Here is a 25692-nt window from a genome sequence, read left to right as displayed (position 1 = left end):
GTGAGGAAGACAAACATTTTATTGGTAGAAATCAAGGAAAGAATGAGATGGATGCGGTCGACGCTAATGGAGATGAAAAAAAATTAAAATAGCAAACTGATTGTAATACAACAAAAAGAGCGATATAACGCTGCATTTGAAAGAAATATTTACATCTTAACTATTCTCGGATTTAAAAAAGAAAAAAAACACGTGGTTGGATAAAAAGATTGCTTAAGAAAACTGACCAGAGAAACAAAAGCGTAAGTTTCAAAACCAAATCTTGTGTGTTTGAGAAGTGACCATTGTCATTATTCACGTTCTCCAGACCTGACCACTCATTCGAAGAAATTTCCAAGAATTTGGTGTTATTTGCTATCTCGTGACAATTCTAAAATGACCTCACACCACACATCCAGCGTTAATTTAACACTATACTCACGATTTAACTAGTTCTGAAATAGTCACTAGTAAACATTATTTTTCTCCCATATTAAAGATATGATTTGATTTGTTTTCAATTTCGCGCACAGCTACTCGAGGACTATCTGTGTTAGCCGTCCCTCGTTTAGCATTGTAAGACGAGAGGGAAGGCAGCTAGTCATCACCACTAGCCGCCAACTCTTGGGCTGATCTTCTACCAAAGAATAGTGTTATTGGCCGTAATATTATAACGTCCCCACGACTGAAAGGACGAGCATGTTTGGTATAACGGGGATTCGAACCCGCGACCCTTGGATTACGAGTCCAGTGCCTTAACCTCCAGGCTATGCTGGACCTATATTAAAAATATATGATGTAACAGTGCGGTATTTCCATACAACCGTCTTAGTACGTTTTTAGTACTTATTACTGATGGTGAACGTACAACACTAGGTTTGATTCCTCGTGGTAAACAGAATACAAATAACTCGCTGTGTGGCTTTGAACCAGAACAATACTTACAATTATTATTGATTATTATTTCGAGTACAGCGTTTCCAGCCCAACATTGTGAGGTGTAAGAGTAAATTTATTAAAACCAATTAAACTTTCAAACGTATTTATTACATCGTATTTATTATAATTACCCTAAGTATTAGGACTAACACAAATTCATGTTTGAAAAGTAAAATAACACATTTAAGGCTAAGCCAACTACTTACCTACAGTTCAACGAAATTTATTACTAAATGTAGTGGTTTCGAATTAATAAACAGTTTTTAATATTAAGTGAAACTACAAACAAAACGGAATTAACAAAGACGTTAAAATCGCCGCAAAAACAACAGCTTCGTGATATTTCTTTTTAGAAATTATTCAAACAGCTCGTGGGTTTTTAACTGACGTAGTATAAACTGTTTAGCATAAGGAAAATATTCCAAATATTGACGCACCTAGCAACTGCACTAGATATGCAAGCTTCAGATCCGTGTATGTATAGAGGACAGTGCTCGTGGATTAGAGGCGAGGACATCCTGTCTGTGTGACTTCGAAGGAAAATTCCTGCTTTGATCCCGCACTCGTTGGTCACGTGAGTGTACTGACAGTTAATGAAGTCACTGTACGAGCTGTGAAATTAAAAACGATTTTAAGCATTTTTACTTTTATCGATTTTGTCCAAATTCTACTAACAGAAGCGTTAACAAGTATATTTTCATATTTCAGGTCCCTACAGTCACCTCTTCTAAACGAAAATGCTTAGTTCAGCATGTGGCACATTTTTTTGGTTAACTATAGAACCATAACGGGTTCTCTGTGCTGTGTCCACTACTGATCTCGAAACCCAGTTCTTAATGTTATTACATAACGTTTTGAAGTAACATGGGACTTTTTGGTCCATCTCAGCCATTTCATCCTCTAAACTAAAATTTAAAAAAAAGCCAGCCCTCATCATTCATTTATTTTTCAAGCGTTTTCTAAAACTTGTTCAAACTTACTGCCTCTACGATATCTCAAAGCAACCCATTCTACAGGCCAACCACCCTGTTAGAAAAATAAAACTATCATAGATGAAGATGACTCCTACTCAACCAAATTTGGTGTCACTTGTTCCCGTTATTCTACTGGTAAATATTAAAACGGTGATAATTAATCCATCAATTCCTTGTACAATCTGGTACTCAAAAATAAGTCAAAGTTTATAATGCTAAAAGTCTGGTTTCGATGCCCGTAGTGGGCACAGCACAGAAAGTTGATTGTGTGGTTTAACAACAAACATTTATAGCCTATCTAACTCTACAAAGTCCGTAAATAATCATAGAGTCCACTTTTGATGCTCAAAAATATGTGACAAACAGAAACCTCAAATTTGAACATACAAAAACCAGTGAAGAAATGTTCTTCCTCCTGAGTCACAGGTAGAAGAACAACAATGGTTATTATCAGTTGAACAGTTTTTAATCCGTGATGATGAGAAAACCCTCTTGTAGAGAAAATTATATTGTGAAAAACGGCTGGTATGGATAGAGAAGGCATTATGTAGAGGAGCGAACAATATTTCGACCTTCTTCGGTCATCGTCAGGTTCACAAAGAAGAAAAGAGGTAACTGACCAATAATTGACCACATGTTTGAAAGCGGTTGTGTAATTGAGTGTAGGAATGTAGAGGGCGTGATTAGATGTTGGATATATTTATTAATAGAGGTATACAGGTGTTCCTTTCTATTGGTTTATTTTGGGCTTGAGCTGTTGTATAAATATGGCTTCTTTAATTTTGCATTTGTTCATGTTTGTTTCTTTATTTAGTATTTGGGTGTTTTCTATGGTTATGTTGTGTTTGAAAACGTGTGAAGGTGACTTTTTATGTTCTTTGAATCTGGTTTCCATTTTTCTACTTGTTTCTCCAATATAGAAGTCGTGGCAGTTATCACATTGTATTTTATAAATAATGTTGGTGTGGTGTTTGTCAGTGTAGTTTTTACATAGTATAGACCTCAGTTTTGTGCCTGGTTTTTGAATAAATTTGGTATTAACTGGAATGTCATATTTTGTTACTAGTTTTTGCCAAATGTTGGTTATTTGTCTGCTGACGTCGGGAATATATGGTATACAGCAGTATATGGTTTCGTGATTTTTTGATTCGTGAGATATATTTACTTTTGTTGGTTGATTTTGCTTTCTGTCTAGGTATGTGCGTATAATGTTTTCTACTGTTTGTGGAGGAAACTTATTGATGTTCATGAATTATTGTTTTATTTTGTCTAATTCGTCATTAATTTTATCTGGTGAGCAAAGTTTTATGGCTGTGTTTATTTGGTTTCTTAGTATGTTGAATTTTTTTTTTGTTTCATGTGCTGAGTCCCAAGGAATGTATAGTCCAGTATGGGTGATTTTTCGGTGGATTTCTGTTTTAAATTGTGTATTGGTTCTTGTAATTTTGAGGTTAAGAAATGATATTTGATTGCTTTCTTCTTGTTCACATGTGAAATTGATGTTGGGAGGTGTAGCAAAAATTAAGTGTGTGTTCTGTAGATGTGAATCCTACAACTGTGTTATCTACATATCTGTACCAGTATAGTGGTGGATGTAATGCTGTGTTAACTGTTTGTGTTTCAACTTGTGTCATAAAAATATTGGCTGGAACACCTTTTTCCCTATATTAAAAATACAACATCTTAGCACGCCCTCTACATTCCTCCACTCACTTACACAACCGCCTTCAAAAAAAGGTGGTCAGCTGCTGATCAGTTATCTCTTTCTTTGTGAACCTGACGGTGACCGAAGAAGGTCGAAACATTGTTCGCTCCTCTACATAGTGCCTTCTCTACCCATACCAACCGTTTTTTACATATATAATGAACAGTTTTTAGCCATAAAATTATCAAACGCAAACAATCAACCACTCAGCTTGTAAAGCTGGACAAGCACTTGACTTCGACCGCACTCTGGTGACGTTAACAGTCAGTAGCGGCAAAACTAATAAAACAGTAGTTATGGCTACACGGCGTTCATGTGTAGTTCATTTCATCTTACGTCACGTGTCGAGCATAATATTTACACAAATTGTGGTTATGGCATCTGGCTCGCAACATGAGGTTCACGGGGTCGAATCTTGTTCCCGAACATGCTCACCCTTTCGGTCGTGGTAACGTTATAATGTATTGGTCAGTCCCACTATTCGTTGGTGAAGAGTAGTCCACTAGATGCCGGTGAGTGGTGTTGCCTTCTCTCTAGTGTTATACTTCAACATTAGAGGCGGCTATGGTAATCCTTGAGTAGCTTTTTCCAACTTATAAAAAAAAACAAAACAAAACAGGCATGGCCAGATGGTTAAGGTACTCGATTCGTAATCTGATAGTCACGGATTCGAATCCCTGTTACACTCAACATGCTCGTCCTTTCAGCCGTGAGGGTGTTATAATGTTTCGGTCAATCCCACTACTTGTTAGTAAAAGAGTAGCCTAAGAGCTGGCGGTAGGTGGTAATGACTAGTTGCATTCCTTCTACGCTTGCACTGCTAAATTAGGGACGGCTAGCGCAGATAGCCCTCGTGCAGCTTTGCGTGAAATTCAAAACAAACCAACCAATTAGAAAAAAGTGAAATAATTTAAAGTGGAAGGTGCAAAATGGTTTATTCGAAAGTAGGTATTTAATCTCTTAAAGGTTACAGAATGTTAATAAATGGGTCTTAAATTAACAAGCATGTATACAAAATTCTGGGATATCATTATAATGCAGACAAAAGCAACATAACAAAGTTTTGAATTTTGAAGTGAGGGAATCCCATTGGTCAAATAATTGTAACCCCGAACAGAGAGGCTGCTTTGGTAGTACGTGATCTTTGTCTAATATAGAGTAATAGCAGAACTTTACGACCTTTCACATGACGTTTGCGAGAACGTCAAATAACTGGATGTATAACACAAGTCTGAAAAACTTTTATGAATATACACGGATAAAGATATGTTCACATTTTAATTCTTTACGAGTCTTAACGTGGCACAGCGGCATGTCTGCGGATTCGCATCGCTAAAAACCGGGTTCTCTACCCGTGGTGGGTAGAGCACCGATAGCCTATTGTGTAGCTTTGCGCTTAATACAAAACAAACAAACTAGCCTTAACACCAGTATAATTTCAAACACACACACACACACATATAAAACTTCACATAAATAAAAAATAATGAAGTTCTACGGTAGTTGAATTTTCCTTTTCATATCATGTCGTAATTTGCTTAAAGTTACTTAGTTTACCCTCCATATACAGAAGTTGAGTATGATATAATATATCGGTTTTTGAGTCTCACTACACCGGTACTGTTGATGTCGTTACATCTAGTCATGTTCTACTTGATGTCTGTGAATTTTCACTATACCCCAGCAATGTAGTTTCTATTGCAAAAGATCCATCTCGAGACAGTCATGTCCGAAGCGTTCCCCTCTGGTTAAGCGGTAAGTCTAAAGACTTACAACGTTAAAATCAGGGGTTTGATTCCTCTCGGTGGATTTAGCAGATTGCCCGATGTGTCTTTGCTATAAGAAAACAAACACACACACACACACACACACATGTTCGAATCACACTATTCTTTCCTACTTATTTCCGATAAATCATCTTGTATATGAAGATAGTTTTTCACTGTCTGTTTCAACAGTCGTATTGCACAGGATTTATTACGAATGATATTTAACGTTCGAATAAATATAAATCTACAAGATTCTAACAGAAGTAACTTCCTACAACGTGTTTCTGTTGAAAGACAAATTTCCCCGCTTTTACTAACACGTTTCCAACAAAAAATAGTATATATGAATTAATAATTCGTTTGTTGTGAAACAGTAATAGGTTTTAAGTGTGTTTTTGTGTTTTTTCTTATAGCAAAGCCACATCGGAGAATCGAACCCCTGATCTTAGCGTTGTAAATCCGGAGACATACCGCTGTACTAGCAGGGGCATAGGTTTTAAGAGTAAATTGAAATTTATTATCGTTGTCACACACAGAAAAAAACACCTGTGTTTACAAACATTTTAATAACCAAATCTATTATAATATCTTAAAAGTTCTCATGAACGTTTACAATTTTATCAACAGGAAGACGAGGTAAATATCTAAAAAAAACAAAACAACACATAATTATGTTAACTCATCATGCGTATGCGTTAACCAGTAAATAAAGATATATATATTTCATATTGAGATAGGAAATATCAGTTCCTCTGGTTTTATATACAGATAAATTTATGACGAATTTTAGGCTTACCGGTTCGGCATTTAACAATGTAACAAATAAATTATTGTTAAATTAATGTCACTAATTATTTCATAATTTTTTCAATATTTTTGTATCGTATACATTGTTATTGCTAAACTCAGCTTCAAACTACATAGCTTAAATTTTGGATAAATTACAACTATAACTAAGTTTTTAATATAATTATTTTTGTTTTTTTAGATTTATCATTATAAGCCCTCTCTTTATGGAGAAAAATGTAATAATTGTGTATTATTAACGGTCCCTTACCAACACCATTCCTTACGACCTCTGTTTACGTCTTCGTCAGTGTCATGAAGCTGCTTTTGGAAAAGTTCGGTTAGCGTACGATATTTTGGGGCACACTTATTCTCGTGCAAGGAAACCTTCTTAAAACATTCGGCATATTTCAGGTAACCTTTAGAAAACAATAATAATAAAAGTCTCTCAACCCACTTTGCTTGGCCTTGAGATTTCATAAAAACAATCAAACAAAAATTAACAACGTATTCATATTGTCATCGTAATGGAATTTTGTTGTGCTTTCATTACGCAGAGAACCGGTCCCTGATGTTGAAAGGGTTTAGAAACACTGTGTTATACTATTTGTTTGAAACTTTCTTGAAAATTAGATTTTTTTTTAAATTTTATTATCTTTTCACCTGTAGTAAATATTATTAGGACTACAAGATTTTCATAGTAACATTCTTAACAGCTTTGAAATAATCTAACTTACAATAAAACTTTTTCTCCATTTGTTGAATAATCCAGTGTTTATTGAATTACGTTATAAAACCATAAATAAACTAAGGCGTTCGACTCGTAAACTGAGGATCGCGAGTTCGAATCCCCGTCGCACCAAACATGCTCGCTCTTTCAGCCGTGGGGGCGTTATAATGTGACGGTCAATCCCACTGTTCGTTGGTAAAAGAGTAGCCCAAGAGTTGGCGGTGGGTGGTGATGACTAGCTGCCTTCCCTCTAGTCTTACACTGCTAAATTAGGGACGGCTAGCGCAGATAGCCCTCGTGTAGCTTTGCGTGAAATTCAAAAACAAACAAACTTTATTAAAATTTATTTAGTAAAAAATAAATTAAATACCTACCACTATATTAACTTCAGTTGTTTACAAAAACTTACATAATGATCTACGATTACGAACCTAAAAGAAGGATCCAATTATTACTTATACGTAAAAGGTATTGGTTCCTGACAGTGAAATATACTAATTCTGGAAATTACAATTTTATCACAGATGGAGAGAAAAAAACATTTATAATAACAAAGGCACCACTTTTAAAACATGATAGTGAAAACCAGACTGATCCGAAATAACATACAGTGTAAGACGTTGTTCGTTTACAAAACAAATCTGCTAGAAAAAAATATTCAAAAGCGTAGCTAATTACAAAACTATATTTTTTAAGCTTTTGAACTTTAAAATAAAATAGCACAAATAAACTATTTGGTTGTTGTTGAATTTCGCGCAAAGCTACATAAGGGCTATCTGCGCTAACCATCCCTAATTTAGTAGTGTAAGACAGCTAGTCTTGGGTTACTTTTCCACCAATAAATAGAGGGATTGACAGTAACATTATAACGCCCCCACGGCTGAAAGGTCGAGCATGTTTGGTGCGATGTGGAATCGAACCCGTAACCCTCAGATTACGAGTCGAACGACTTAACCCACCGGGCTAATTTTAACGATAAAAATAAAGTAAACGACTCACTTTGGACGGAACTTTGAAGTGATTTCTTATAGTTCATTTATAAGATCTTTTTAATAATTTGTGATTTTTAATTTACGGGATTTTGTCAAGTAACTATTTGAATGAGAGAAAACAAAGCGATGTGTATAATTGCAACAAGTTTTCTTTGATCAGTTTTTTATTTTATTTAGTATAAACTAGAAAACAATAACACTAATTCCCTCTGACAAGCCATAACTCTATACATCCGTCAAACTATCTGTTTACTTTTACTTTACCAACATACCTTCTTGCATGGCTCCAGGCAGACATAACTCTTGGATCACTTGACGACTTCCATTAACTACGTCGTGAAATAATTTCTCTGGTGTTCCCCACGAGCATCTGGTCATATGATCGTCTACACACCTGCTACCGTCGCGAAGTTCCCTTAAAAAAGAAGTTTTAGCAAAGCTGGAAAGTTGTATTTATTCAACATAATCTAAGGAATTAATAAATATTTATTTGTAAAACGTTGCCTTCAGAGTATGAACGTCTACAAATTACGAAATGCAAAACTGTCTGCACTGCACGTATAATCAGTGATTTGAGACGATGGATATAAAATATATTAGAACTAACTTAACGTTTATCACCAGTAAAATTACCGGAAATATAAATGTTAGCCGTCCCCAATTTAGCAGTGTAAGACCAGAGGGAAGGCAGCTAGTCATCACCACCCACCGCCAACTCTTGGGCTACTCTTTTACCAACGAATAGTGGGATTGACCGTAACATTATAACGCCCCCACGGCTGGGAGGGCGAGCATGTTTGGCGCGACGGGGATGTGAACCCGCGACCGTCAGATTACGAGTCGCACGCCTTAACACGCTTAGCCATGCCGGGCCTAATAACCAAGAAGAGTTACGTTCCGAATATTGGTCTTATAACACAAATTGTTATTAAGTATATAAAATGTTACACTATAAAGTTCAGTTTTAAGCACAGTAGAAGATATGCTACATTAGAATTGCTTTTAATTAAAGACGTAAAGTATATGTAATTTCATAACGTATGCAAACAATTTGTTTCAATTTATGCCTAACAACCTAATTAGAAAATAATAGATTAAAACATTTCTTTTGCATTTATTGTACCATTTTTTGATTCTGACTCATTTATTTCTAAGAATAATGTAATCTTCTTCCCAAGCATTCCAGAAATTGTTTCGAATTTCCGTGACGAGGTATTTTCTTTTGCAGTATCTCAACTTATCTTAGTTTACTAATAACGTCACGTAAAATGAGTTCCGATCGCTTCCTCCTAACGTCAAGCCACGGAAAGTCAAAGCCGTATCTCTAATGGATGATCTGAAACGTGCGCTTGTGAACATTTGCCTTTTCTAAATTTATACGTATAAAGACATCTGATCCTACTTTCAATGATAGGCGGTGTATCGCGTGCAGTAGCATATACAAAGCTTTAACTATCGCTTAGAATTCATATTTATATAATACCACAGTAGCATTTTAGTTTTAACACAACTTTAACATCCTACATATACATTTCAACTTAACCAGAGTTAAACCGTTTTAAAGACACATTAAACGTACAGTTCAACCTATCCAGAGTTAAACTGGTTTAGAGACACATTAAAGGTACAATTCGACCTACCTAGAGAGAAACTGGTTTTGAAACACACTACAGGCACAGTCAAATCTAACAAGAGTTAAAGTTGTTTAGTAACAAATTAAAGGTGCAACTCAGTTTTGACAGAAATAAATTGGTTTAGAGAGATATTAAAGGCACAGTTCAAATTAACTAAAAATAAATTAGTTTAGAGAGACATTAAAGGTACAATTCACCATAAAGTGAAATAAACTGGTTTAATAACACATTAAAGGTACAGTTCAACCTATTTAGAGTTAAACTTGTATTCTAGTCTACCAGTTCAAAATTAGGGCAGGTTTTATACACATGATTCTTGTGCAGCTTAATGTAAAAAACTCTAACAAAGTAAACTTCAATGCTTCTGTCTCATTAGCGAAATTATAGTGGAAATAAAAAGTTTAAAAAAGACATCTTGTTGAGGTAATTAATTTCAAGATATAAATACCAGATAAATAGTGTTTTGTATATTTAATTACACCTATCGAAAAAAGAGAAAGCTCTGTTATCCCAAAAATACTATTATTTCATTTTAGCAAATTAATGTGCACTGCGCCATCTTGTGACATAAACGAGATGAGCTTTATACTCACTGGCACACCAGTAGTAGTTCGTCCTTGGAAGCGGGGAGAGCCAGGTTGTCACTTTGAGTAACCCGCCGAAGAATTGTCAAACATTTTAAAAGTTCTTCTTGGGCACATTCTGGGGACGGTTGTTTGAATACACCTGTTAAAACAAAAAGAAATATATTGGTTTCATGCCAATTAAAAAAAAAAAATCAAAATGTTAAAGCAATAGTTAAGTTCACTTTACTGGGCATGTCAATGAACTGAACAAAACTTACGTCAATGTTCACTATTAACCACGTCAATGAACTGAACAATTAGGAAAACGGACAGACGAAATAAACAGAGACAGGGACGGCCGAGATACATAGATAGGTAAGTACATTGTTAAGACATATTTACTGCAAACAACTACATCTATCTTTATAAAAGTCTGACACAGAGAAAATAGTTGCTATAGAAATTACAACATAGATAGTGAGATAGAAGAAGGGACGGACGGACATTAGTATTCTTAGATGCAAGAAACTCTAAACGGATACTTTTTTAATTTCCGAAAATGAACCTACACGAACTTTCAAAGTTAAACTATGTATTCATGTATGACTACACGTTACAAAATAGAGAAAATAAATAGTTCCATTTTTTAAGCGATTTAAACTTCTCAATGATTTCGAGAAACACTTCACTATGTAAACAGTTATCGCATTAAATTATAAGCAAAATGATAAAGAAGTAAAAATTAAAAACATGGTTTAGGTAGTTCACCTTTTTGTTACATTGGATTCACCCATCTCCTAGTAACTATTCCCATGCCAATAGCCACTGCATAATGTAGTTGAGATTGGTATTCAAATGTTTGCACACAATATTGAATAACTGATACTCCCCCTAGTGGAACGATTCAATGCACTTACTTTTGCAACTGTTGAACACTGGGATATTTCGTTCCTGAAACAGACAATGGCACCTGTGTTAAGAACACGCGCAGTCTATCAATTCTAATAAATCAGATTTTAAAATTGGCCAGCATGGGAGGGGTACCTTCCCTCAGCGAGAATTAAAAATAAATATTTCACTCCCCACAAAAAGTACTAATTGATTGCATTATAAACATGTTGAGAACGCTTTTTCTAAGCTCACGAAGCATGGTAATAATTTATTATACACTGTACTTGTCATAAAGCATTAGTTTTAAGTCTGTAATATTTCAGTTCTCCGTTCTTTTATTCATTTCCTCAGCTATGTCATTGTTATGATATAAAAACCTTATCTAAACTGGTTAAACATGTTTATAGTTAATACTATTTGTCATAAAACGTTGAAACTAGGCCTAGTATATTTTAACATTACGTTTCTTATTCAGTCCTTCAGTTAAATCGTTATTATAGAACGAAAGCTTTTTCTGAACCGCCTAAGCATGACACGCACATTATATTTTAACATTACATTCTTTATTCACTTCCTCGGTTAATTCATTACGATGGTGTCAAAGCTATTTCTAAGCGGCGAAATAAGTTTATAATAACTAATAATTATTATAATCCATTAGTGTTGAGTATATTATATTCTTAACACTACATTTTTTATTCAGACCTTTAGGATTTTTAAGAAGATTGTGTAATAGTATTTCGACCACACTATTGTTGCAAGGACGCATTTCGCTCAATCCACTCAAATTCCTGATTTTACAATCGGGGCTTCTTCAGCCGTTCAGCGTCCTAAATATAATTGCTTTGTCTCCGTATGCCTATCGCCGCTACTGTAAGGCCAAACACACATCTTAATATGACAATATTTGACGCATCTCTCTTGGAAAAGACCCGCTTGCTCATATTTAATTCATAAATCCAGAGACGGGAGAAACTTTGTACATCCCTTGTATCGGATATAGTCAACAAACTGATATCGTACGTATTTTTTGTATTATTTTTCTTCGCTACTCTACAGTGAAATGTTTGAATTTTGTATAAGGTTTTCAACAAAGCAGGATATAAATAAGTAAATAACCATTTATATTTCTGTCTCTGAATGAAAGCATCACCGCCCCAGTTGATTAATAGCTATTCGGTAACTTTGTTTTCTCAATTTTTTTCGAATATTTTGTTTGTTATAAACTTAAAACGAAACCCTAGTTTCCTAACTTGATTCTTTTTTTTTTCCTTGCTCGCCTCGTCTGTGTACACACATACGAATATCACATATGAAAAAACTAAAGCGACAGTAACATTAATCATAGACGTGATTAACAACCGGACCATTGAGCGTAATAGGTTCGAGATTTAGTTCCACCAAATATCCTTCGAATTTTTAGTTGCATAAACAAACATAATTTTCACAGGGTACATGTTCTCATCACATTTTTTCAAGGATTTTATTTTTTATAAAATGCCTCATAGATACCATAGTTACAGAAATTGTTTCCCCCACTTTTGATAACAAAATTACGCCACTTATTCTAAGAGTGACAGTCAGTTACGAGTACCCGCTTCAGATAGCGGGTTGTCATCCTCCTTGTCTGCAATCTAAAATTATGGACAGCTGTTGTTCAGTCGTGTGAATACACATGTAACAGAACACTAAGCAATAAAAAGTAACATTTACATTTAAAGATCACGGTAACTCTTGCATTTTAAAATTTATAGGTAGTAAACAGTTTAAAAATTCCAAGTTCACAACAGCCAACTCAGAATAATCCACGTTGGTAACGAATAGAACACTTACTAGTATTAGAACGATTAGGCTATTTCAGTTTTTCAGACGAACTTGTAACAAACGATGGACAGACTCACAACGATTCACATTTAATTACGTTTTTGTGTTTATGTTTGAAAAGGTGACGTAGATGACTTGGCGTATATTTTCTGTGACATTGTTTAGTATAATATTTGTTTGAATGTAGGGCATTATATGTATTGCAGGCTATGTCATCAAAGCGCGTGAGAAGGAACTAGGAACTACGTGATTCGTTGTGCCAAAGAAGTTTAGTCATACATGGGGAATAGTTCCTTATATTCTTAGGAAAAAAAACCAAAAAAACTTTTAAAGTGCCAAAGATGAACAGTCGCGGAGACTAGTTTCGATATTTCTCCAGAGAATAATAACCATTCGCCAAGTCCGTATGAAAACTCTATTATTGAAGTGAAGTAGGAAGTGATGGAGCATGAGCAAAAACTGATGCTTCCTCTCGTGAGCGTAGGCCTAAAATACATACTTTTATCTGCATTACCAGTGGAAGTTGTTCTTCACGTCACGCACTCAAACATTGACCGCATGAAATACACGCGCTAAAATAGGTAGAGTACAGGAAAACTTCGGGGCTCATTTCATGCAATAAATCAGATTGATTCTTCCTTCAATTCGTAAACAAAGTTAATTTTCTAAATTTTATTAAAATGGAAAATATTTGTATGTTTAGAGAAAAGCCACATTAGGCTATCCTGAGAGGAATCGAACCCCGGATTTTAGTGTTGTAAGTCCATATACTTATCACTGTCCTACTGATGGGACAAAGATGGAAATAAAAGGGAGGTCCTACATGTTTTCCAAGTACACATTTTATGTTGTTTACAGCAGTGCGATAAAAAAAACAAAAACGGGTGGTTTACTTGTTTAGAATTTTCGTGCAAAGCCACACGAGGGCTATTTGCGCATAGCTCTTTTTAATTTTGAGCTGACAAACTACAATGAAGGTAGCTAGTCAATAGCAATCACCGTCAGCTCTTAGGATACTCTAACTGAATAGTATAGTTTCACCTTAACCAGTACAACAATCCGTCGTCTTAAAGAACAGAGCTGTTGTTTTTGTATGACAAAGGGACACGAACCATGGTAATCCGGAATCATAGTTCGAGCAAGGTAACCACTAAGCCATACCTTCATATGATAACACCTTAAAAATGTCGACACGAATGCTTTTTAGAAAAAGAAAATATATATTTTCAATAATTTCTTTCTTTATAAGTCAACGCAGGCGACGAGATCTACTTAACGACATTAAAACTGATTAAAATGAGTTGAATTATCAAAGAACACTTTAGGACATTTATTCAGTTACACCGTGTTAAAAACCTTGTTCGATCGTATTGCTTGAACGATTTTCGCTCGCGCTAAACTTAGATCCTTATGTCAGATACATTACTGATGTGATTTCGTGGATCACTTGTATATCAACGTGAAAAAATACGTTTGTTAAGCAGTGTTGACACAGTAAACGTTACAAACGAGATAGAAATAATTGTGGGTGCACATACAAAATTAATAACGGTCAGATAACTGACGTATAAGAAATATAAAGTATCTTAAGAAGATAAACACGCATCACATTTTTTTTTAGAACTTATAAAATAATTAATTTTGTTGCTTGAAAATACTTGATGGATGACCTAGCAAACTGACCATTATCTTGCATTGGGTCACTCTGACTAATAAGATATAAACTCATGAAACACATGGCTTGGGTAAAAAAAAATATTGATTCTTCGTTGATAAGGGAAATTCCAAGTTACATATTTCAGTTGTACGTATTATTCGTTTTCAAACATCTCGTATTAGTCGCGCTCGAAGCTCACGTGCGTAATCCATTAAAATTGTATGTGATAATTATGAAGGGTCCTTTTGTGAAATGATACGTCTTATGAATCTAAAATATAGCATTTAATTTGTTATGCTGTTATTTTGTAATTTGTGTTCCCGTTAGTGAACACGGTAATTTGTGTTTAAGAATGATGAAAACGTCTTTATTTGATGTTTTAATGGTAATGTTCCGTGCTAACGCTTATTACTAAACCTGCACATTACTCGAACTAGCAATTAAAAGTGCATTGAAAACAGTTGATTTAAATTGTTTAAATTAGACGACGAAAATTGTACGTAACAGCAATATTTCACTGAAATAAAGGACTTTAAAAATTCAAATCGCAAGAAATGAGACCAAATGTGCCATACGATGAACTATTGACTAATAAAAGCGTAAAACAAAACTGCGATTTTTAAAAATGTATTTGATAATCACAACGAAATATAAGAAAAACTGGAAATTGCAAATATATGTACATGAAATAAATAATTATTAAAGTTTATTTATGTTTTCACGAAATAAAAGTTTTAGGCCTAAAGAAAATATTTAAACTAAAAATTAAAAAGAAATAAAACAAATTGCACGCAATAAAACCAGACTTTGACAACCGAATGTGATTTAGAAAGTAAAATTGGAAAGCCATGAAAAATAGATAAAAAGGTAAATTTAACATTATAAGCATAATTATATACTTAAATGTTTATAAAAACAAAAGGCCATATTTGTGTGTACGCAGCAGTAAAACTTAAAACTAAAAGACTAGTTTTTGTATGTACATAACAGTGAAACAAAAACAAAAGGATAGTCTGTGTATATATATATGTATATATATAACGTTACAACTTTAAAACAAAATGCCAATATGCGTGTATGTACAGCAATAAAGCTTGGAAGCAAAAGTCCATTTTAAAACTTAAAACTGAAAGGCCACAACGGTTCGTAGTTTTAATATTTTCAAAGGTTTGTTTCCGTGTATCTTAAGAATACTGGCACTTGGATATTTATAAATGAAAATTAATTTTTTTCATAAATATCTCACCGTTATATTTCAAAATTTATTGTATATTTTCCCTCTCTTTGAACGATTTGGAGTAAAAAAAAAACAACTAAATAAGGTTCAGATAGAACATGTACGCTAGATTCTCGAACCCGCGCAGATTTTTATTCATGGAGTGCCCTTTTTCTTTCTCCAAAAACAAATATAAAAACAAAAAAAAGTTTGTTAAACGATATCAAATATTGCGTTAGTCTTAGCAGCCGAATGCCAAACGTAAGGTATCGATATCAAATATTGTGTTAGTCTCAGCAGCCGAATGCCAAACGTAAGGTAACGATATCAAATATTGTGTTAGTCTTAGCAGCCGAATGCCAAACGTAGGGTAACGATATCAAATATTGTGTTAGACTTAGCAGCCGAATGCCAAACGTAAGGTCACGATATCAAATACTGTGTTAGTCTCACCAGCCGAATGTCAAACGTTAGGTAACGATATCAAATATTGTGTTAGTCTTAGCAGCCGAATGTCAAACATAAGGTAACGATATCAAATATTGTGTTAGTCTTAGCAGCCGAATGCCATACGTAAGGTAACGATATCAAATATTGTGTTAGTCTTAGCAGCCGAATGTCAAACGTTAGGTAACGATATCAAATATTGTGTTAGTCTTAGCAGCTCAATGTCAAACGTAAGGTAACTATATCAAATATTGTGTTAGTCTTAGCAGTCGAATGTCAAACGTAAGGTAACGGTATCAAATATTGTGTTAGTCTTAGCAGCCGAATGTTAAACGTAAGGTGAGTATTCATGGAATGTGGTATGTGGTGCTTTAGTGTCATATACTTGTGCTATGCTTTAGATTAGTGTTTGAGTAAGGAGACAAATGAACCACTCCAGCAACTAGAAGACCTGTTACCCCACAGAGGGCACCTCGCTATTTCAATCAACAAATTTTTAGTCATGTAAAATACGTGTAAATTTTTAGAAATAATAAGAATTGGTTGTTGATGATGATTAGATTCCTTTCCCCAAAAAGATCCATAAGTCTAATTGATGGAATTGTGCTTTTATGCGCGTGACAAAACACAAGCGAGAAAAAAAATTACAAGCAAGCAGAATCTATGAAGAATTTCACTCGAAAATAGAGTTGAAAAATAAATGATGTACTTTGAATGGAAACAAAGAGGACAAACGTCCATGCAGGACGAAATGGAAAAAGAAAAGAAACGTCCATGAAAGATGTCACTGGAATGGAGCTAGCAGACAAACGTCCAGACAGCACGATACTGTAATGGAAAAACAGGTCAGATGTCAGTGCAGGATGAAACTGTGATAACAATCCCCCATGAGACAATTAAAAAAAAATACGAAGGTGAGAAAGGGAAATTATTTCTAGAAGCAAAACATAAAATAAGCTAACAAAATGGAATTTTCTTTTTCCGACAACTTGAGGTCAGAGATAATGTTGTTCTAGTATAATTTTGTCTCTACTTTTCTCAGATAATTAAGTAATTTGGTTTTAATCGGTCACTAACGCAGTTTGACTCAAACAGTCCGAAGTCCAGAAAAAGGAGAAAAAGGATTTGTTAGCTCTTCACTCAATTTGGATATGGCCCGGCATGGACAAGCGTGTTAAGGCATGATACTCGTAATCTGAGGATCGCGAGTTCGAATCCCCGTCGCGCCAAACATGCTCGCCCTTTCAGCCGTGGGGGCTTTATAAGTTACGGTTAATCCCACTATTCGTTGATAAAAGAGTAGCCCAAGAGTTGGTGATGGGTGGTGATGACTAGCTGTCTTCCCTCTAGTCTTACACTGCTAAATTAGGGACGGCTAGCACAGATAGCCCTCGAGTAGCTTTGTGCGAAATAAAAAAAAAAAAAACCAACAACAAACAAACAATTTGGATGTTTTAATTTTCCCTTCTTACACTAGTGTAAGGCCGTGAAGCTTGTTTCCGGTGGTTCTTTTTCGTAGTTTCAATAGGTAATACATACAACTATTTGTTTTAATAGTAACGTATGTGTGACTTGACATAATATCACACTAACACTAATTTGAATGACGTTAGTTCTAAATGGACCAATACGGTTGCTGAGAAGAAGCGTATTGTAATGGCGTTTCAACGTCAGCTTGTGTGTTGAACGTCACCTTTCACAAATGTTGACTTCTAGTTGTTTACAGCGAGTGACTTCAAAAATGGACTTTCAAAAAAAAACAATTAAGAAAAATCGTCTAGGAAGTGCGATGGTCAGTTTAACTGAATTTAACAAGTACGGTGGTCAGTTTAACTGTAGTTGACAAGTACGGTTGTTAGTTTAACCGTGGTATAATAAGTACGGTGGTTAGTTTAACTGAATTTAACAAGTATGGCGGCTACCTTTACTGTGTACAACAAGTACGATGGGCAGGTTAACTCAGGGGTTCCCAACCGGTGGGTCGCGACCCCCCAGAGGGTCGCAAAGCCTTGGCAGGGGAGTCGTGTAGCCTTGTTAGAAGTAGCTTGGGATAACATTAATTTTATTTCATCAATTACATTTTCATGCTCTTACATTTTTTTTGTTTCGGTGCAAAGCAAAACGTGTGCTACGTTAGTTCAATGTCATTAGGTGATATTATGGGTGTATGTATGCGTGCCTGTGTGTGAATGTGCCTGTGTGAATGTGTGTGTCTGCATGTATGTGTGTACTAGTGAGTAGCGAGTATGTGAGTGCACGCGCATGTACGTATGCTTGTGTGTCTGTTTAGCTGTGATTAAGTGTGTGTGTGCTCGCTGTCGACACGTGAGTCACATGTCCGTTGCTGATTGGTGGATGACGCGACTGGCCACGCTCCCTTCCCTCCCAATACTTACCCCATCATTACTCTACCTGCACCCCCACAAGTAGTCAGTGTAAGATCTACAGTTGCCAAAGCATTCATTATTCAACATTTTTATTCTATTTTAACAAGGAGATAAGTAAGCAGTAGAGGTGAGTTGTGTCCATGGCTAAACGGCGCAGATACTCAGAATGCTACCTCAACATTGGCTTCACCACTGTGCTCGCCAACGACGGCATCGAGAAACCACAGTGTGTTTTGTGCCATGCTGTCCTGAGTGCAGAGTCAATGAAACCATCAAAACTCAAACGTCATCTCGAGACGAAACATCCAGAACACGCAAAGAATGGTTTGGATTTCTTCAAACGGCATGAACGGTGTCTTAAAAGCCAAAGAATCGATAGAAGTGGGTCGTTTCAGCAGCAGAGTGCAGCCGTAGTGGAAGCTTCATATGAGATTGCATTCGAAATTGCTAAACAAAAAAGCCTCACACGATTGGAGAAACAGTTCTTAAACCCTGCATGATGAAAGCAGTAAATCTTATTCTTGGAGAAGCCAGTGCAAAGAAGATGCAGCAAGTATCCCTGTCAAATAATACTATACAGAGGCGCATTTCTAAAATGTCTATGGATGTGAAGGAACAGGTTTTGACTGAAATCAAGGGTTCCCCTTTGTTCTCCTTTCAGCTCGACGAGTCAACAGTTGTAAGTTCATGTTCTCAGTTGCTTGTCTTTGTGAGATGCATTAATTCATGTGACATCAAAGACGAATTCTTATTCTGCAGTGCACTTAAAACCACAACAAAAGCTGATGATGTCATGGAAAAAGTTTCTACTTTTTTCAAGACGAAGATCTTCAATGGGAAAACGTGTGTGGGGTTTGTACGGATGGGGCACCGGCTATGCTGGGATCGAAATCAGGATTCCAGTCGAGAGTGAAGAAGCTAGCACCTCAAGCAAAGGGCATCCACTGCATGATTCACCGATATTCTCTCGCCAGTATGACTCTCCCTGCCTCTCTGCAGGAAGTGCTTGAATCTGTAATCAAAATTGTAAATTATGTGAAGACTCAAGCACTCAACACTCGCCTATTCAAAGAACTATGCAAAGACATGAATGCTGACCACGAAGTCCTTCTCTTCTACACAGCAGTACGTTGGTTGTCGAAAGGAAACGTTATTAATCGTATCTTTGAAATGATAGATGAAATAAAGCTGTTCCTGGAGACTCAAGAAAGGAAAGATCTTGTAGCTCACTTCGAAGATGAAGCATGGAATAAAAGGGTTGCGTACCTAGCCGACATTTTTGACCAGCTGAACAAGCTCAATTTGAAGCTTCAAGGAAGGGAAACACATGTTCTCCTTTTTCAAGATAATCTTCGGGCCTTTGTTTCCAAACTGCAGAACTGGCGTCGGAAAACCAATCTTGGAAACATCGCTATGTTTGAAAAACTTTGTGGAGTGACGGATGAGTCTCAGATTCAACTGGATCAGTTCCTCAAGGATGAGATTACCGAACATCTTCAGTCTCTAGAAAAGGAAGTCGAGCGTTACTTCCCTGAGCTATCACAGGAACAGGAGGCCCTGGTAAGGAACCCATTTTGAACTGAACTTGATATATCCAGCATCCCAGATGATATCCAAGATAAATTTCTGGATCTAAGTAACGACTCTTCAGCTCGTGATCTCTTCAAGGTGAAATCCGTGACTCAGTTCTGGTGCGCTATGTATCAGTCATATTCCAAAGTCAGCATGATAGCTTTACGTGTCCTTGTTCCATTTGCTTCTACCTACTTGTGTGAGGCAGGATTTTCCACTCTTGTCAATATAAAAACAAAGAATAGGAACAGATTGGATGTTGGAGATGACATGAGACTGGCTCTAACAAACGCTCGGCCACGAATTTCAAAGCTTGCTGCTGAAATGCAACATCAGGCATCTCACTAGCTGGGTTGGATAGCTGTTCCAACCTATGTTAATATTATTTAAAGAAATATATGTTCTTTTGTGAATTCAGGTTGGACCAATGTGATTTAATTTGCTAATAAATAATTACAGAATTTTAAAATATTTTTTAAATGTTTCTTTCCCTCTCCTTCACAGAAAATAAAAGAAAAATTAAGCTGCTGATAGTAAGCCTTAAGTAAGGGGTCACATGGGTTTCAAACTTTTGGGTAAGGGGTCGCGAGTGCCAAAAGGTTGGGAACCCCTGGTTTAACTAAACTTAACAAGTACTGTGGTTAGTTTTACTGTGTACAAGAAGTACGGTTGTTAGTTTAACTGTAGTTGATAAGTACGGTAGCTACTTTTACGGTGTACAACAAGTACGGTGGTTAGTTTAACCGTGGTTAACAAGTACGGTGGTTAATATGGTTAATGCAACGTCCTGGTTAAATAAGAATTAAAGATACCATCTTGTGACAGCTGGTGAACCAGATTTGTAGTTCGTAAGGAAACTAAACACCACAGCTTGTGATATCCCGGTGACATTCATAAATAACTTCTCATGATATCTCGCTGTGGTGGCGCGGAGAAATACGGGCAAACGTACTGTTATTGAGAATGAAAGGCAAGCATCTAAGATGGAAGCAAGCAATATTAAACGAAACTGGAGTTAACAATACACAACTTTGTACTTTTATAGTGGACTTTAACACGGAGTTAACACGATATCAGCTTTACATATTAGTATCTATTTTGTGGATGTAGAAGATATGAGGTTACCATGGTAAAAACACGAAACCCCTTGTATATCTTTCTGGAGGGAAAAACATAAGTGAACATTACTTAACGTGACATATCTTGAGAGATAGGAGATTAACTTTACTTTGCATGGCATATCTCGTGGACGTTAAACTATCGTTAACTGGAGTTAACAATACACAACTTTGTACTTTTATAGTGGACTTTAACACGGAGTTAACACGATATCAGCTTTACATATTAGTATCTATTTTGTGGATGTAGAAGATATGAGGTTACCATGGTAAAAACACGAAACCCCTTGTATATCTTTCTGGAGGGAAAAACATAAGTGAACATTACTTTGCATGGCATATCTCGTAGACGTTAAACTATCGCACACTTTAAACGATGGATTTCACCATTTGGTTTTAACTGAAAAAGATAATTTTCAATTACCATGTTAAACATAGAACATAAACAGTAAGGAAACATCACAGGTTACTATGTCAAACATACAACAGAAACTTGCCGGACAGTTAATAGAAGGTATAGGATGAAAGTGTTGCACAGAATACAGTTGCTAATGGTTATCGAAATCTCACACAACGTTTTTATCGACTCAGTTACATGTTTTACGTTTGTGTATCCTTCCAACTTTTCAGTGAATTAGACAATTTTCCAGATTAATAATCGAGACTTTCTGAACAGAACAAAACAAAAGGTAGTTTAATTCTACAACAAAGAATTCAGCACACTTACAAATCGGTCAAAAGTCACAACAGTTGCTACTCAGTGTTAAAAAAAAAAACATGCTAGATACATAAATGCTTACAATTTATTCGTTCCCAGGTTCAAATAACAAGAGATACCGACACAAATGGCCCTGTTTAATGATCTATCTATTTCGCTCTGCAAACTTACCGGAGGACCCCAGGTGTACCGAGAAGAGAAGGATCGTAGCGACGGTGATTACTAGCTCCATGCGGAGAAGCCGCTCACGAGATCTTCGAGCCTAATCTCAGAGAACCGTCATTGACAGTAGGGGGACAAGGATTTGGATCGATTCTGCCCGAGGTGAGGAACAAATGCTCGCTGGGATCGTTCTATTTGGCTTTTATGTCTCAGCAGACGACGTGGAGTAACAGCGTCCAGCTGAAATAATCAGTCCAGGGACTTGTAAACGCTGTTCGTTTGCTTTTACATATCGAAGTCGCTTCATAAATGGCAGTTACCCGTCGCTGTTCAGCGTACAAAAGACCCAAAATAAGCCAAGACCGCGACGGAATAACCAGTAAGAGTTAAAAAAAGGTTTGTGGTAACAAGGCTAACCGTAAAATACTGGGGTTATAAGATCGGATTTTAAATCTCCTGTCGCAGAAAACTTGAAACGTTTGCGGTTTTTATTCCTTCTTTCGACAGTTCAGATTATGTCCTTAAGAGACTATCAGCTCAGCTATCTTACCACAGATTTAGTCGTGACGAAAGGATTTTACTAAAAAACGAGAAATAGAACAAATGTTGTTCGGTTCAAGTTGTTAACATGAAATTAAGACGAGTTTAGATACAAACTACTGTTCACACATACGTAAAACAAACATTGCACAATTGTTGTTCAGCACGCCATATACATGTATAATAATGTTTAAACACAGATATTACTGTTCTTATCGTGTGTGTTCAGTTCTCTTGATGTTTACGTATGTGTTCAGTTCTCTTGATATTCTCGTATGTGTTCAGTTCTCTCGATGTTCTTATATGTGTTCAGTTCTCCCGATGTTCTCGTGTGTGTGCAGTTCTCTTGATGTTCTGGTGTGTGTTCAGTTTCTCTCGATGTTCTGGTGTGTGTTCAGTTCTCTTGATGTTCTCGTGTGTGTTCAGTTCTCCCAATGTTCTCGTGTGTGTTCAGTTCTCCCGATGTTCTCGTGTGTGTTCAGTTCTCCCGATGTTCTCTTGTGTGTTCAGTTCTCCCGATGTTCTCTTGTGTGTTCAGTTCTCCCGATGTTCTCGTGTGTGTTCAGTTCTCCCGGTGTTCTCGTGTGTGTTCAGTTCTCCCGATGTTCTCTTGTGTGTTCAGTTCTCTTGAAGTTCTCTTGTGTGTTCAGTTCTCCCGATGTTCTCTTGTGTGTTCAGTTCTCTTGTTCAGAATACTCATTCATTATTTTGAAAGTTTCTCTTATGTTTTGAATTTCGTTTCTCACGTTTTCATTGGTTCATTGGTTCCATCTAAGTCATTTTTATGGTGAATTTTCAAACTAAATGTTTTCGTGTTCATGTTTATCAAGTTAATACGTCTATTGTGAAATTGTGTTTTTAAAATATAAACAAAATACACTCATGTCAGAACAATAAATTGGGGGGAGACGTCTTTATGTGTATATTTCTCGTACAACCGTTCATATGTATTCATGTGAGCTTCTTACAAAATATACTTAGCTTTGTAATGTTGGTGAATATGTGTTATCCGATGGGAGAGCGGTAACTATACGGACTCAACACTAGAAAATCTGGGGTTCGATTCTCAGTGAACACAGCAGATGTCCCAATTTGGCTTTCCCCTACGATCAAATGTGAATATGTTAGAATAAGTCCTTTTAGAATCTATAAGCCAACAGTTACAGATAATATACATATATAAAATGTAAATGCTTGTATAACCTAAATTGGTAAGATTTGTTTTTTTGTTACTAAATAGTGTAAGATTAAGAGATTTCATTCAGTGGTAATATACTGGTGATCCTAATTTTGAACTACTAACGAGAGAGAAGGAAACTGGAAACCGATCAACAACGCACACCTCCAATTATCGGACTGCTCTTTATCAATGGATAAAAAGGGAACATATTCAATGCCCGGTTTCGATTCTGCAACCTGAAGATTGCGTATGGAGGGCTCAAACCTCCCTTAAAATAAACCAGACAGAACATAGTCATTTATGTGTATATACGTAGACCATTGTAAGAAATTTATTCACATTACGGCTCTGTTGCGCATTTATGGCGACTTATAAAAGTGGACTGAGAGGGGATGCAATATCGGAATGCGGATCAGAAGGTCCAAGGTTCGAACCGAGAAACTGCACTGTTATGTACAAAAATGGAAACCGAATTGGATCTGTGGTAGAGTTTTAGATTTTGAAGCTGGCTTCCCATCCGAGCGATGCCGCAAAATATTCCACGCACTTTAAGCTGGGGGAGAGGTGTTATAGGAGTGACAGCAAATTCCTTAAAGGGTGTATGGTAGGCGGTATGATGCTGACGACTAGCAGTCTTTCTTTAAATCAGTACCTCAAAAGTAAATAGGGCAACAAATAGCCGTAAGGTGGCGTAAATGTCACAGTTTATTTATTTACCTATTTTTATATTTTGAATCCATCATTTACTTTCAATGTCCAGCGCAAAAACAAGTCTTAGCTAAACTAGAAACCCTTTAAAAGTACGAACAATAAAAGGTTTGTCATTTAAAGTGTGTTTGAATACGTTTTTTACAAAATCTGAAAATATTCATTCCCATAGTGGTTTTTAACTCATAACCTCAGATCTACTGAAGTTACATACTTCACAGTTGGTTATAATACGCATTATCAGTGTATCTATAGTGTGTACTAAGGTAAAGTCGGTGAGAGGTTTGGTTTTTATTAAGTGACCACTAACGCGTCACTACAGCTTACTTATTAGTTATAATTTGACCTTGAATTAATCTTCACAGTTTTCTTTAGTTCAGACTAATTCCTCACATCCCACCAAAGTCTGGGCGGCCACAGAAATATTTTCGGAGGGGGGAACATATATATAAAGGGGATCAGTTTTCACTATGTAAGTTAACAGACCAAAATAATATGTATTATGGGTGTTTAAACACAGATTTAGAATAAAATAAATAATATTAAAAATATTTAGTTTAACTACGATGTTAAATTTACACCATAATACGTAAAAAAAAAATTGTGAAATGTAAGGGGAGGCAAATGTTCTCTCTTGCTCCTTCCTGTGAGCAACCTTGCATCGAAGTCTGGACCCATTTTAGGAACATTCGGTCATGCTTGTAGAAGTTACCAGAAACACAAGAGATTTATTTTGTATTTACTTATTTTTATAATATTCAAATTAACTACAGTGATAAGGTTACACAACGTGTACCGGAATATGTTTGGTTTGGGTTGTTTTGAATTTCGCGAAAAGCCACACGAGGGCTACCTGCGCTAGCCGTCCATAATTTATCAGTGTAAGACTAGAGGGAAGGCAGCTAGTCATCACCACCCATCGCCAATCTTGGGCTACTCTTTTACCAACGAATCAGGGGATTGACCGTAACATCATAACGCCTCCACGGCTGTAAGGGCGAGCATGTTTGGGGTGACGGGGATTCGAATCCGCGACCCTCGAATTATGAATCGAAGGCTTTAACTACCTGGCCATTCCGGGCCCCGAAATATGTCTTTGTACCTATTTTAATATAAAGGTATGGTATGAAAACTAATTTTACTGATAAAAATTAAAAAACACACTAAATGCTGTGTAAAGGTTATGTGTAAATACACA

At 36.1% G+C, this 25692-nt stretch overlaps 1 protein-coding gene across 1 annotated transcript; it reads right to left on the bottom strand.

Annotated features, from left to right (window-relative positions):
* Positions 1 to 1004: 1004 nt before the first annotated feature.
* LOC143251520 (uncharacterized) lies at positions 1005 to 22383 on the bottom strand. Its single transcript, XM_076502795.1, has 5 exons — positions 22076 to 22383; positions 10102 to 10234; positions 8147 to 8289; positions 6424 to 6571; positions 1005 to 1529 (listed from the first exon to the last, which is right to left on the bottom strand). Exons 1-5 carry the CDS (start codon positions 22134 to 22136, stop codon positions 1298 to 1300), a joined length of 717 nt encoding a protein of 238 aa, XP_076358910.1. The 5' UTR covers positions 22137 to 22383; the 3' UTR covers positions 1005 to 1297.
* Between the last annotated feature and the right edge of the window lie 3309 nt (positions 22384 to 25692).

Source organism: Tachypleus tridentatus, chromosome 6 (assembly GCF_004210375.1).
Source record: "Tachypleus tridentatus isolate NWPU-2018 chromosome 6, ASM421037v1, whole genome shotgun sequence".
In the NCBI taxonomy this organism is placed as follows: domain Eukaryota; kingdom Metazoa; phylum Arthropoda; class Merostomata; order Xiphosura; family Limulidae; genus Tachypleus; species Tachypleus tridentatus.
Note: the sequence above shows the minus strand (reverse complement) of the source record. Positions and strands in the feature narration are given on the sequence as shown.

Excerpts from the sequence above, each read along its gene's own strand:
- LOC143251520 (XM_076502795.1), bottom strand. The coding sequence starts at position 22,136 with ATGGAGCTAGTAATCACCGTCGCTACGATCCTTCTCTTCTCGGTACAC. Across the intron at positions 6,572-8,146 it reads GCCTGGAGCCATGCAAGAAG|GTTACCTGAAATATGCCGAA; the intron begins GTATGTTGGTAA and ends TGTTTTCTAAAG. Across the intron at positions 1,530-6,423 it reads GGTCGTAAGGAATGGTGTTG|CTCGTACAGTGACTTCATTA; the intron begins GTAAGGGACCGT and ends TTAATTTCACAG.